Genomic DNA, 12986 nt, shown 5'->3' on the forward strand with positions numbered 1-12986 from the left:
GTTGGTAGTTAAAATATTTAAGCTCCCCCAGACTAAGAGTCAAGAGAATAGTTTCAAAGAGTTACCAAAGCTTTTAAGTATGATTTTTTAAAAATCAAGCTTCCATCTTCCATTAATACAGCTTGCCTATTTACTCGGTAAGAACTGGGAAAAATTTATCTTTTTCTTTTTTTTTTTCCCTTTTCGTATTTTTTTTCTCCTATCCTTTTCCTCTCTCTTTTTTCTTCTTTTCTTTTTCTTTATCCTTTTTCTCTGTTTCTTCTTTTTCTTTTTCTTATTCTTTTTCTTCTTCTTTTTCTTTTTCCTTTTCTTCTTCTTCTTCTTCTTTTAAACAAAACCCTGCTTTTATGAAGCTTAATTTGCTTTTTTTTTCTTTCATTCAGTGAAGTCGTAATTGTTCATTTGTGATATCTTAATCTAGTGTCACAGATGACTGCAAGATCAAAGGTGGATGATTATGATGACTTCATTGCATGGAGAAAAATTAGAAGGGGTGGAATGCAAAAAGGAAAGCTTTAATTTCAGCTTATGTTGCTTTAGCAACCAGAATGATCGCAAATTATGTTAAAGCCACCAACACAGTAAATGACATTTTTTAAAGTTTCTAATTGAGCTTGGGAAGGGCTTACAAGAAACAAAGTTCTACTCAGGCACATTTAGCAAAAGCAAGAATTTTAGAAATATATGACTCCCTGGGATCTTTGTATTTTATTTTTATGTGTGTGTTTGGTGATGTCTTTTCAACATGAAGTTGTCACCCTTTAAGGTAGCACCCTCTCCTGAGCCACCTTCCTTAGTAAGTATCCCTTTCAAAAGCACAGCAAATTGTGGACTACTCTGACCCTGTATCTGACAGGGAGTATGAGATGATTCTCACTAACTTCTCAGAAAGACCAGCTCAGTCTTTTTTGGTTGGTTGGTTTTCTTGTGTGCCTGAATTTCTTTAAAATCTTTGATTCTGGCATCACTCAAATACACCAGAACTCCATATTCATTTTTTTTTTTTTTTTTTTAATAATTAATTTCCTTCCTTTTTGAATGGAAAAAAACTTTCTTATTTTTTTTCCGTCAGCATCTTAGTTTTTTCCCAACAGCATCTTAAATGTTAGAATACCTTTATGCAAGCAAAGTACCCCTTAATTTAATCTAAACCCCTTTAAAAATCTTACAAACCTCAACAGTCTCAACTCTTCGAGAAACTCTTTAAACCAGAATTGTAATATTTTCAGAGGAAGGAACTCACACATTCTAATTTTATTGTTGGCAGTTGATATCACTAAGTCTTCAAGATCCTATGTCAGGCAGCAGAGACACCCTGACCTTGTACCACCCACATTTATTTTCTCTGGGTGGTTAGATCTCTTGGCTGTGCCCTGCATATTACAGCACTGGTCGTCAGATTACTTTTAGCCTTCCTGGGCTTTTTTCTTTTCTTTTCTTTTCTTTTCTTTTCTTTTCTTTTCTTTTCTTTTCTTTTCTTTTCTTTTCTTTTCTTTTCTTTTCTTTTCTTTTCTTTTCTTTTCTTTTCTTTTCTTTTCTTCTCTTCTCTTCTCTTCTCTTCTCTTCTCTTCTCTTCTCTTCTCTTCTCTTCTCTTCTCTTCTCTTCTCTTCTCTTCTCTTCTCTTCTCTTCTCTTCTCTTCTCTTCTCTTCTCTTCTCTTCTCTTCTCTTCTCTTCTCTTCTCTTCTCTTCTCTTCTTTTTTCTTTTCTTTTTTCTTTTCTTTTTTCTTTTCTTTTTTCTTCTTCTTCCCTCTTCTGCCTTCTGTCAGCAGACATAATTTTGCTCTAAGTATATAGCCACCATTCTGCTTAACCACTAAAACACAGAGCAAGGTTTTAGTTCAGAGCCTGATGTGAAGGATGCATTACACAAATGCTTTGGGACTTATTTCAAGGTGTTAATTTAGCTCTGAAACCTTCTGCATGGCCTGTGGCCTGGTTTTGTGAGAGATGGCTTCTCTCGTCTGTAATGGCTGAGACCAGTTAGGGCACCTGTCCAGATGGACCTGCTGACGTGGCTCCTCAGCTGATACCCCACATCTCTGGAACTTGCTTCCATTTGGCTGAGAACCTGAGGTGCATCCTAATGGCCATTTTTCCTGAAGAGTTGGTGGGTTTAAGTAGGGCTGGGTAGGGAAGAGTAAGTACTTTGACAATCTCATTCTCCGTGTGTTCAGTGGATAAGCAACAAAACTGCATGTGCTGCTATGTCTGTGTAGAGATTCTGAAATATATATATATTTTTTTTCCCTCACAAATTAAAAAAAAAAAAAAGAGAACATGTGATTACATCTTGAAAAGTGAAATTGCTGAGGTAGATTTTTTTGTCCTAGTTGTTCTTTGTTTCTTTTAGGAGCAACCTTCTTCTTCTGCATACATTTTTACACTTGAATTCCATCTCATGTGTGGCTTGTCTTTCAAAGGAAAATTTACAAAGCACATTTCTCAAGGAGCACCAGTTTATGCCATGATGAGTCCAGGCTCCTTGGAAATAGATTGACTGCATAATCTGAAACATTTTATCAATCTCTATGTACATTTTGCAGTGAGAAGTTCTCTTCATTAACTGTGAAAGGATCTAAGAGGTTTCCAAATTCCACATAAAGAAGAGGTGCAGCTTGGACCTCTCAATGCCCAGCTGCTTCTGGAATTTAAAGATACCTGCTGCTGCTGGTTTCTGCCTTTTCAAAAAGTTTAACCAGTGAATTCTCATGAGGATTGGCATCTTAGCTTCACATCCAGCCTAATGTAAGACTTGAATAAGCCCATGTAGAGCCTCTTGGCATTATAATACTCATTGCTGTGATGCAGATCTTTCTGCCTGATTGCTCTGAGCACACAGTCCAATTCCAAAGGCTTCAAACAATTCCTAGCTGCTTGAGTGCCATCCTATGTTAGATTGAGTGTCACTCACTGCAGATCTCTTTGCACTGTATCTTCTTCATCAGTGTCACAAGATTTGTGAAATCTGCACTCAGAGACAAGGTAGACAGCTGTTTTCCCTGGCCTGTTTTCCTAATCTCAACTTCTGTCCATCTACCCAATATAAAACCCTTGAACAATGCAAATCAGGCTCATCTGCTTTTATTATTATTTTTTCTTCCACATTTGGACACTTCAAAGTTTGGAACCTTCTTTTTCCTATGTTAGTACAGAACAAAAGAGCCCCAGTCTTGGTTTCCCTTGCGGCTGCCACTCAGTAGTCATCACTGAATCATACAAAACATTGTTGAAACAGTTCCTTCGTTTTCCATTTTGTCATTTTAAAATAGTATTTAAACTACTTAAACATTTTCTTGGTTTCTGCATCTGTAATGGATTCATTTTTATTGTTTTATCTACTATCTGGATATACTGACACTTGTTTATGGACACCTAATAAGCAATTTTATTACTGCAAAGTCAATTTACTCTATGCTTTGCAGAGCAATACACATGATATTCTGGAGTATCATTGTTCTTCTTATCAGTAGCCAAAGGTTAGAGAGGGAATTTGTCTGGATAAGCACTGGTATTAAGCGGTATGTGTCTAGCTACAGTTTTCCTCTGGCTGCCCAACTTGTGTTACAGTCTCGTATATCCTTTACCAAGAAGTGCAACCTAGTATAGATCCTCTAGTCATTCTTGGTGGTAAGTCACAGGGCATATCTATTCCAGTTAGGCCTGATGGACTTTAAAGCTTACGATGTACTTGCGTAATATCTATATTAGTAAATTAAATGTGCCTAGGAACGAAGGCCATCTGAGGCCACAGGGCAGTACATGTTCATACTATTAAACTTTCTCAACCTCGACAACATCATGGCTACATATAAGCCAACAACTGGGAAGTGTTCCTGGCCTGGGCTAACTACCAAATAGAGCTAAGAAACAGTCTGGGAGAGCATTATTTGGCCTGTGCCAAAAGCATGCCAGGGACTGTTCAAACAATCCGCTGCAGAGATAAGTGCCTTCTGCTGCCTCAGAGTGCTCTTTGCTGTTCATTTACTAACACAGACATGGTCTGACTCTTAACATGTATGCAGTTTGCCACATTTTAGTCTTTTTCCCATCTTTTCTCCTTTGGACAAAACTGCTAACAAAAGCAGATTGCTTACTTGAAAGGGAAGTGACAGTGTCCAGCACTCTATGTTAGATGTGAGCTCCACGAGCTGAAGAGTGTTGTACAAAGCAAAATGCTGGGGACTCGAAACCCTTGAAAATTCATGGGCCAAACATTCTGTGTCAAATATTGTTTTTTTTCCCCTCCTATGTTCAACTAGATTTTCATTTATTTAGAGACAGAGATACTTATAGCTCCCTTTTGGAGGACTATTTCTGTCTCCTCTGCTTTCATCACTTATGAAAACTACAAATAAATGTGTAATTATTATCAGATGTTTTAGAACAATATAAATACTTATCCCCAGAAAATTATCTGAGGAAACATTATTGGCCTTAGCTGTTAGGAGGAAAAGCCAATTTTTTTTGTCATTTGGCAGCAAATTTTTTCTCTTACAAGATGAGGCATAGGCTTTGCATCTTTTTGCATTTTTTGTAAATAGTGATTTAATGACTTGTTGACTTTTCGTTTAATTTTGCTTTCTTCCCCCAAAATTTCTTGGCTACCTTTGACGATCACAAGCAAATTAATATAACTTCTCTGACTTCCCTGAGGTTATACTGAATTGTACAGTTAAGGTTGATGTCTTATGTATACAAATGTCAGTTATGTACAAGCTTTGAGCTCCACCTTGCCCGTAAAATCTAGGCTTATGCTAAGAGAAGGAGCTCCTGTTGCATTAGGGGAAATCACCTACTGACTCTTCCTTTTGTGGTGAGCAGCTTGATGGAGCACACAAGCCTTTAACTCTGTGTGAAGTATTCAAAGAAGGGATATCCTGTCTTACACAAAAAGAAATGGTGACATTTTATAGTTCTGTGTCTCTGAAGCACCTTCAGAGCAATTTCACAGAAAGATAATGCATTGTATCTGGTAACATCCCAGCAAGGTAGGTAGTTACATTGTAACCAAAATCCAGATCAGGAAAGCAAGACAATCGAAAAATTAATGGCCAAACAGGACTGTATTTGATATAGAAGTGGGAGATTTAATGAAAACAACTAGAGAGAAATTTCATTATTTTTTGGGGAAGGTGAATGTGACATACTATGTGTAGATTAACTATGCTGTTTTTCATTCCTTGAACTTTCTCAGTTTTGTTGTGAAGGTGATTTTCTCAAATGCTTAGAAGGTAAAGTAGGTGGTGGAACTCACTAGCAGCCAGAAATGAATTTTCTTATCGTTTTTCTTTTTCCCTCCATATCTTAATTAGAATGGTTATAACATGAGCTCCTTTGTCAAAAGAAAAGAGAGAATGCAAGAGAGAAACAGACGATCTGAAGAATCATCACCTCAAACCCTATTCAAAGGAGGAACAGTTTCTTGGTTAAATCCTATCGGATTGAAATTTTTGTCACTTTATTTGAACAAAGGAAAGGTCATTCTTGAAAGAGGAAAGGAATGGTGATGGCTAAGATTTTGATGTGAAAAAGGGCTAAGCCTTTTAGCTTATAGTAGTCACACTAAATGTTGCAGTCATTGTTTGTCAAACTGAGTTCCACCCTGAGAAAACAAACTCGTGGTGACAGCTTTAAAACTATTTTGTTGAGAAAAACTCGTACAGAAATGAAGTAAATAAAAAGGGAGGTAAGAAAGACGGAATATACATTTATACCTCCCTGATGTTCCATATACATGTTGGGCATTCTTAAGAAGTCATTCCCAACACTCATTTGTCAAATTTGGTGCCATTGTGGACTACCTGAAAAATCTTTATTATTATTTTTGCAAAAACATGTTTGACAGGATATCAAAACTTCGTATTTTAATTAACTCGGGTGATTCTTTTTCTCCTGAAAATTCATTGAAAGAACATTTACACTGTATGAGGCAGAATCTGTAAGAGGTACTCTCAGCTTAGATATCAGACTTTGTGCACAACAGAACCAACTTTGTCATTCTGGGTGAGCAGACATCCTCTGTGGTAGCTAACCATACAACCTCATGTGGGAATGAGTAAGGAACATATCCAAATGATCTTTCTTAGAAGCAAGCAGTTATTTATCCAAATTCAGATGCTTCCTTGGAGCTGGGCAAATCTTTGGACTGCTATCCTTTCTTCCATACAGAAGAAGGGCCAAATATATAGTCTTCATAACCTCCATATTCTTTTTGTCAGTTTTTAAAATCTTGTATTAAGCATAATGACAAAATGTTTTCCCCCTGTATGTCTTGTGCAAACAAAATAGCACATGCAGAGTTATTTCTCTTAGATATCTGGCAAGGCATATGACTGATGGTTAGAAATTTTGACTTGGTTAAAACAAAATTTAGCTCATGTTAAAGCATTAAAGAAATGCTGATGAGGTCAAAGCAAATTCTCTGATAAAGCTGTAAAATCACCCCAACACACAAACATCTCTGAATCCTACCATTAGGCTCTCATGCAGTCTGTTTCTCTGCAGCGAGCAAGTAGCTGTAACCCTTCAGTGCTGAAACTGAATTTGGCAGAGACACTCGAGAACTGAAGTGACACGCACAGAATGTACTAATTGCTATATATAAAGGAATTTCAGTTCTACATCATTTTTTCTATATCACCACAGAAAGTATTCTGTGGGTTTGTTAGCCTGTCCACAAAGAAAGATTTCCATCGTTATTTTTTAGGTATAATTTGTGCAAGTGGTGTGGTAAAACAGTTCTGTAAATCAAGTGAATATAATGTATATATGTATATTTCACTTCCTTCTGTAGGTTTCACCTATAGTAGGCTTTGTCTGCGTGTCAGAGGTAGAGACTTGGAAAAAAAATATGTTGTGTGAAATTTTCTGACCACAGTGTTTAATTATATATCAGGCTATTAAAGCCTGTTTCCAGCTGAAATGTTTTCCTTAAGAAGCCAGAACTGAAAGGGTTATGGTTTGTTACTGCAGCAGTTATCAGCAGACAGCCATCTAACCTTTGGTACTTACAGGTATTTTATGGCTCTTGATCATATTATCAAATTCTTCATTAATTTTTTTGTATTTTTCTTCAGTGCGTGGGGTGAGGGCGTAAGAGGAGTCAGGATCGGGGCTTTCACAACCTTTGTTTTCTTTCTTGTTCAATGCCTGCCAGGTTCAGAGAAATATCAAAAAGTAAAAAAAATGAATGGGAGCTCAGAATACTTACACATAATCTTTGTCTGCTGATCATTAGATCAATATCTTCATTAATTTTCCTGTACTTGTCCTCAGACTCAGGGCTGTGACCTACTGAATCGTCTGCATCGGGGTCTGGACTGTCACAGCCATTAAGTCCTTTCTTTCTCAACGTCTGAAATACATAATTTGGAAAGTTCAATCCTTGACATAGGCTGCAAAAAAGACTCAGCAGTGTTAGAGTAACATAAACCGTCCGAAGGTGGAAGGTTTTACATTATAATTTAGGGAAAGAAACTGTCTACGCCACAGTGATGCTATAGGTCTCCTGTTATGAGTAGCAAGACAAGACTATACAGACCTCCTCCCTCTGAAACTGGAAGCTGTCAAAAAAGAATGAAGCTAGCAATATGGCAAAGTGCCTGTGTTAGTACCCCCCACTCCCACCACAACTGATAGCATTAAGAGGTTAAGATACCCACCCAGAAAACAACTCATTTAAACGTATTTACACATATTAATAAACGCTAACAGCAAAGGACACATACTGTTTAGACTGGAATACCCTGTGTTTTCCTTTTTTTTTTCTAAAGAAAGATATAGGAGGAAGAAATTGAAAAAAAAAAAAGAAAAAAAAAAAAAGTAGCAGACAGCAATTCATGTTTTTCACAGAAGAAGTAGTAACTAAATCAAATTCTTCCTTTGAATTTGATGTAAGGGATGACATTAACAGTGCCCTGCCATTCCTAAATGCATGTTTTTGGCAGGACAAGTGGGAGGAGAGAGTTGTGAACATGGCTGTGAAATACTGATTCAGAGCTTCTAGACATAGTGTTTACTTTTTATTGACTCCAGTATGCTACAAATGTGTAGTGCTGAAGTTTAACATAAAGGAAAAAAGCACTGCTAGAACAGATGCTTAGTAAAGAGTCAAAACAGATGAATTTCAGGTTCAGCAGCTCAAGTTGACGCTCAGAACCATGAACATCATCACCAAGACAAATAACAGAGATGAAAAAGATAAAAACCAAATAAAATCAGTAGCTAACAATTTAGGTATGTTGCCTGGCCTCTAACAGGCTTTAACTGATCTACCAGTCACCCACTGCATTAAGGTAAAAGAATATGAGAAACAGGTCTTTGTGGACTGTCCAATACAAGCAACAGTACACAAAGTCAATATTCGTAAGATTTCTCAAATTTAGCTTTAAGAGTTCTTTGGTCAAAAACACTTCAAAGAGTCCATTTGGCTGTCTACAAACATTATCAGACAGTTCACAGGTTTCAGCTGAAGCCTGGCTGAGAAATCTCAGTTACAACACATAGATTACATAGCACTCCTGTGTTGTTAAGTGGCTATGCTGACGCTGTGTGATTAGTGTCTGATGCTCTACCTTGTTTTTTTTTTTTTTTTTTTTTTTTTTGGCTCCTAAGAAAGGCTGCCTCTACTCTGAGCTTTTTGTTTCTTTGGAAAAGTACTTTCCTTAATTGCTTTCTTTACGGCAATGCCCAATTTTGCACTGTTAAATATCCAAGTACTACAATTTCATACTTTGATTTTGTATACTGCATTTATATATTAAAAATTAGACTTCGTTTCTGTATTTTACACAAGATGGACGAAAAAGGCCATCTTAGTCCTGCAGAAGCCATAATGCTACTGAACTTGTGGAGACACATGACTTGAATCTCGTGTTTTCTTCACACCAACAAAATGGTGGTGTTCACCCTTATGAGATCTGAGCCTTCCAAGTCCATGTTGTGGACCTCTCAAACACATTTTGGTAACTGTGGAAGGCTAGCTCAGTGTAGCGCTTTTCAAAATTCAATTACCTATAAAACTTCACATTTAATCCTATGAGCTATTTCTGACTCACAGAAAAAATTATAAATGCATTTGAATCGAACCTTAAGATGAGACAACTTGAATGACTCTCTCCACTTCTCCACACCCACTTATCTCTCCTTTATGGTTTAGATGTTAGCTACATGACAGAGTCATGTTTGATTTCTACTGCTAATAGCTTGAAACAAGCCAATTATAAAGAGGACTTCTGCAATCAGCTGTTGTTTTACAGAGTTAATAGACACAATACAATGCTGTAAAAATGAAAATTCCCTTTTATATATATAAACTAATCCATTTTATATTCATAAACTTAGCAGGCACAGTAAACCATGGCAATGTTTTGGTATCAGAGGAGCTGCAGGGGTGGCCTCTGTGAGCAGAGCCCAGCAGCTGCCCCATGTCAGAGAGGAGCCAGCTCCAGCTGCTCCACAAGGGACCTGCCACTGGCCAGAGCTGGGCTGTCAGCGATGTAGATTGGGCCTCAGAGAGCAGATTGAAGAACGGGGAAAACAAAAATCTGTGCTACAGCACCTGGGAGAGTGAGAAGTGAGCACCAGCCCTGCAGCCCCCAGGTGAGTGCAGCAGGAGGGCAGGAGGTGCTGGTTCCCCTGTGGGCTGTGCAGGGAGAGGCCCCTGGTGGAGCAGGCTGTCCCCCTGCAGCCCATGGGTCCCACATGGAGCAGATCTCCACGCTGCAGCCCCCCCATGGGTGGAGGAGCCCCCGGTGGAGCAGGTGGATGTGGCCTGGAGGAGGCTGCGGCCCATGGAGAGCCCCCGCAGGAGCAGGCCCCGGGCTGGAGCTGCAGCCCATGGAGAGGAGCCCCCGCAGGAGCAGGGGGTCTGGGGGGAGCTGCCGCCCACCCGTGGGGGACCCGTGCTGAGCAGTTTGCTCCTGGGGGATGGATGGACCCCGTCGGATGGAGCCGTGTGGGAGCAGGTCCTGAAGAGCTGCTGCCTGTGGGCAGCCCCCACAGGCTCAGTTCGGGAAGGACGGCATCCCGTGGGAGGGACCCCACGGGGAGCAAGGGCAGAGAGGGACCCTGAAGGAGCAGCAAAGAAGAAGAGTCAGGGACTGACTGCAGCCCCCATTCCCCATTCCCCTGCACTGCTCAGAGAGAGGAGGCGATGGAGGGAAAGTGTTTTTTGTTTGCTTTTAGTTCTCACTGTTCTAGTCTGTTGTTAGTTGGCAATAAATTACATTAATCTTCCTGTTCAGAGTTTGTTTTCTCCATGACAGTAATTTGTGAGGGATCTCCTTGTCCTTATCTCAACCCATGTGCTTTTTTTTTTTTTTTTTTTTTGTTTCATATTTTCTGCCCCAATCCTTTTGTGGAGGGGAAATCAGAAAGTGGTATGGTGGTGCTGAGCTACCTGCTGGTGTTAAACCACAACAAACCCAAAGACCAAAATCAGAAAAACCATGCTGGTATTCTACCCTAAATTAACTTTAACAGAGTAGAGGCAAAATTTTCCCTTGCAAAACTCCCCAATCCAGTGTGATTGACTGGTGCCTTGGCTGACATGGCTAGTCCAGCTCACTGATCCTGTGCCCTTCTCCCTGCCCACCTCCCCTGAATTGCAATGTTATAAGGTTAGGCAACATAATTATCCACAAGTGTGCTTCAGTCCCAGCTCTAGCTTTTTGAGTGCTGGAACTAATGCCTTGTTCTGTATGAATTGCATTTTTGGGGAAAAGTGCAATGAACAGAGAAGATTTCCTGTCTCTGGGTCTCTCGAGGCATCTCTTGCCCCTTGCCCATCCTTCTGTAGGTCCATTGTTGCCTCTGTGTGTAAGGAATCATGCTGCAACCCTGCCTTCAGCTGGGATACTTTCTCACTTTCTGGGAATATTTTCCTGATCTCTTTTTTTTTTGCACAGGAACACATTTTCATGAACCTTGTTGATATTTCATTGTCTGTAAGACCCCTGCTTTTGTCTCTCTTTTTGTGCCAGATTACCTTGGCACTGAATAAAGAACGAAAAGGTTATAAGGAAAAAGACAGAAGAACAGACTAGTAGACTGTGCAGACACATACACACAAATACACAGTCATCCTCTGAAGAGGGTAGCACGCTAAAAGTGACATACTTATCCTCTGCAGTAAGGTAACAAGTGGTATTCAGGACAAATATAATGATCCTAAGCATCTTATCATTATCTCTGGCTTCTCAACATGCAATACTGTTTTGTCTGTTCTGCTGCATTGTGTGTTACTTTACTCTCTACATTATTACCAAACCCATACCTCTCATAAAGCTCTTTTGTTATTGTGCTTCAACACATCTGATACAACACAACTAAAAGTGGAACTGACCGATATCTAACAGATTCCTCCTTATTCACAAGCTCTCTGGACTCCATGTCAAACTTTCCCTCTCCTGCTCAGCTCTGCGTCACCTCTTGATTACAGAGGCTGATTCTGAACCTCAGAGAAGAATGGAGTCATTAAGAAGGCCAACTGGGTTTCAGCAGGCTAGGGTCTTTGACCCAGTCTTGCAGTGACTTAGAAATATTTTTTCTTACCATGTTAAGCTGTCATAGCCTCTTGCAAACCCTGGAAAATAGCCAGACCTATAGCATCCTCCTGGAGATTAGCTAGTTTCCAAAGATTTAATGACTATTCAGGGAATTTTTAAGAGGATAAAATTACACAATTGTATAGTGCATTGCATTCTAGAGAACCCCAAGCCAGATTTCAGTTATTTTTAAAGAAAATAAGCCTTTTTATTTTATTTTATTTTATTTTTTTTGGTGCTATGGAGGCTCTACTTTTTCCAAGCAATTAAAGAAGTAATTATACTCCAATAACCTAAAACAAGCCATGGCATTTGAAAAACAAAATGGTTAAAGGAAAACAACCTTTGGCTGAAATCTCATATGCCAGCAATTTAGCCTAAATCCTGCTCTATAAATCTCTGAGGAGAAGTGCTGACTTAGTGACATACTGGCTGCTGTAAAATGAAGTATAAACAACTATTTACTTGCACTTCATGCAAAATTTATCATCACTACAAAAGCACAAAAGAAAATATGGCACTATCAGCCGGGTGTGGTTTTATCAAGGCAATGGAAATCATCACAATTTGAAGGCTTTTGAGGAGGAAAAGCCTTTCATTTTCTTTGTTTGTGCAGTACAATCTTCTTTTAGAATTTCTTTAACATGAAGAATGGAAAAAGCCAGAAATTCATTTTTTTTCTTTCTTTCTTTTATTTTTTTTTTTATTTCTTTTATTTTTCATCCTATCTTTCAGTGTGTTCATCTTTGATCTTTGTAGAGGGGTTTCTCATTTCTTCTTAATAGCTTTATCTACCAGGGAGCTGATCTCCATAACGCTGTAAGGCTTGAAAAGCCACAGATACTTGGGCTGGAAATGCTTACATTAGCTGACAAAGTAAAAGACCAGGTCAGCTGATAAGGTCCTCAAAAAGTTTAGACTAGCCCAATCTGCATGTTGAGTCTTTCATCCACAGGACATTTATATATCCTGTGGATGAAAGACTCAACTATCCGTTACAAGGTTAATCACTATCTTCATTTGTGTTATGAGAAGTACTATCTCATTGTCATTTCATCTGTACTCAAAACTTCCACTACAGAAAAATTAAGAATTGCAGGTCTGCTTTTACTAATTCCCGTATTTGTTATGTTGTCTAGAGGTTACCATAATGATGTCTAACTGATAACATCACTAGCAACCATAAGAATCCACAAAGATGTAATTTGGTGTATTACACTCAACTGTCAGGAGACAAAAACCACAAGTGCCCTCTATTTTCCACTATCTCTTTCCTTTATCTGGATAGGAGAAATCTTCCAGCCACAAATGAAAAATGGTTTGGTCTCCGTTTTGCTCACTGGAGCCACATATCTATGTGGCAGGGCAGACAATAACCAATTATAAAGAAATCATATACTATTGTGTTCAATTGCTTTAGCATTAATAGCCATTCCAA

At 38.8% G+C, this 12986-nt stretch overlaps 1 protein-coding gene across 9 annotated transcripts in view; it reads right to left on the reverse strand.

Moving 5' to 3' along the window:
- Nucleotides 1-12986, reverse strand: part of MEF2C (myocyte enhancer factor 2C) — a 139957-nt gene that overhangs the window by 30652 nt on the left and 96319 nt on the right. For 6 of the 9 annotated variants that reach the window (XM_084304864.1, XM_084304868.1, XM_084304869.1 and 3 more), the window contains one exon: nt 7213-7356. In XM_084304864.1, the coding sequence (XP_084160990.1) occupies nt 7213-7356 (144 nt within the window). Of the gene's footprint in view, nt 1-7013; nt 7152-7212; nt 7357-12986 lie in introns of all 9 variants that reach the window. The other 3 variants (XM_084304870.1, XM_084304867.1, XM_084304871.1) reach the window with 2 other exon arrangements.

Source organism: Netta rufina (assembly GCF_964035555.1).
Source record: "Netta rufina genome assembly, chromosome: Z".
In the NCBI taxonomy this organism is placed as follows: domain Eukaryota; kingdom Metazoa; phylum Chordata; class Aves; order Anseriformes; family Anatidae; genus Netta; species Netta rufina.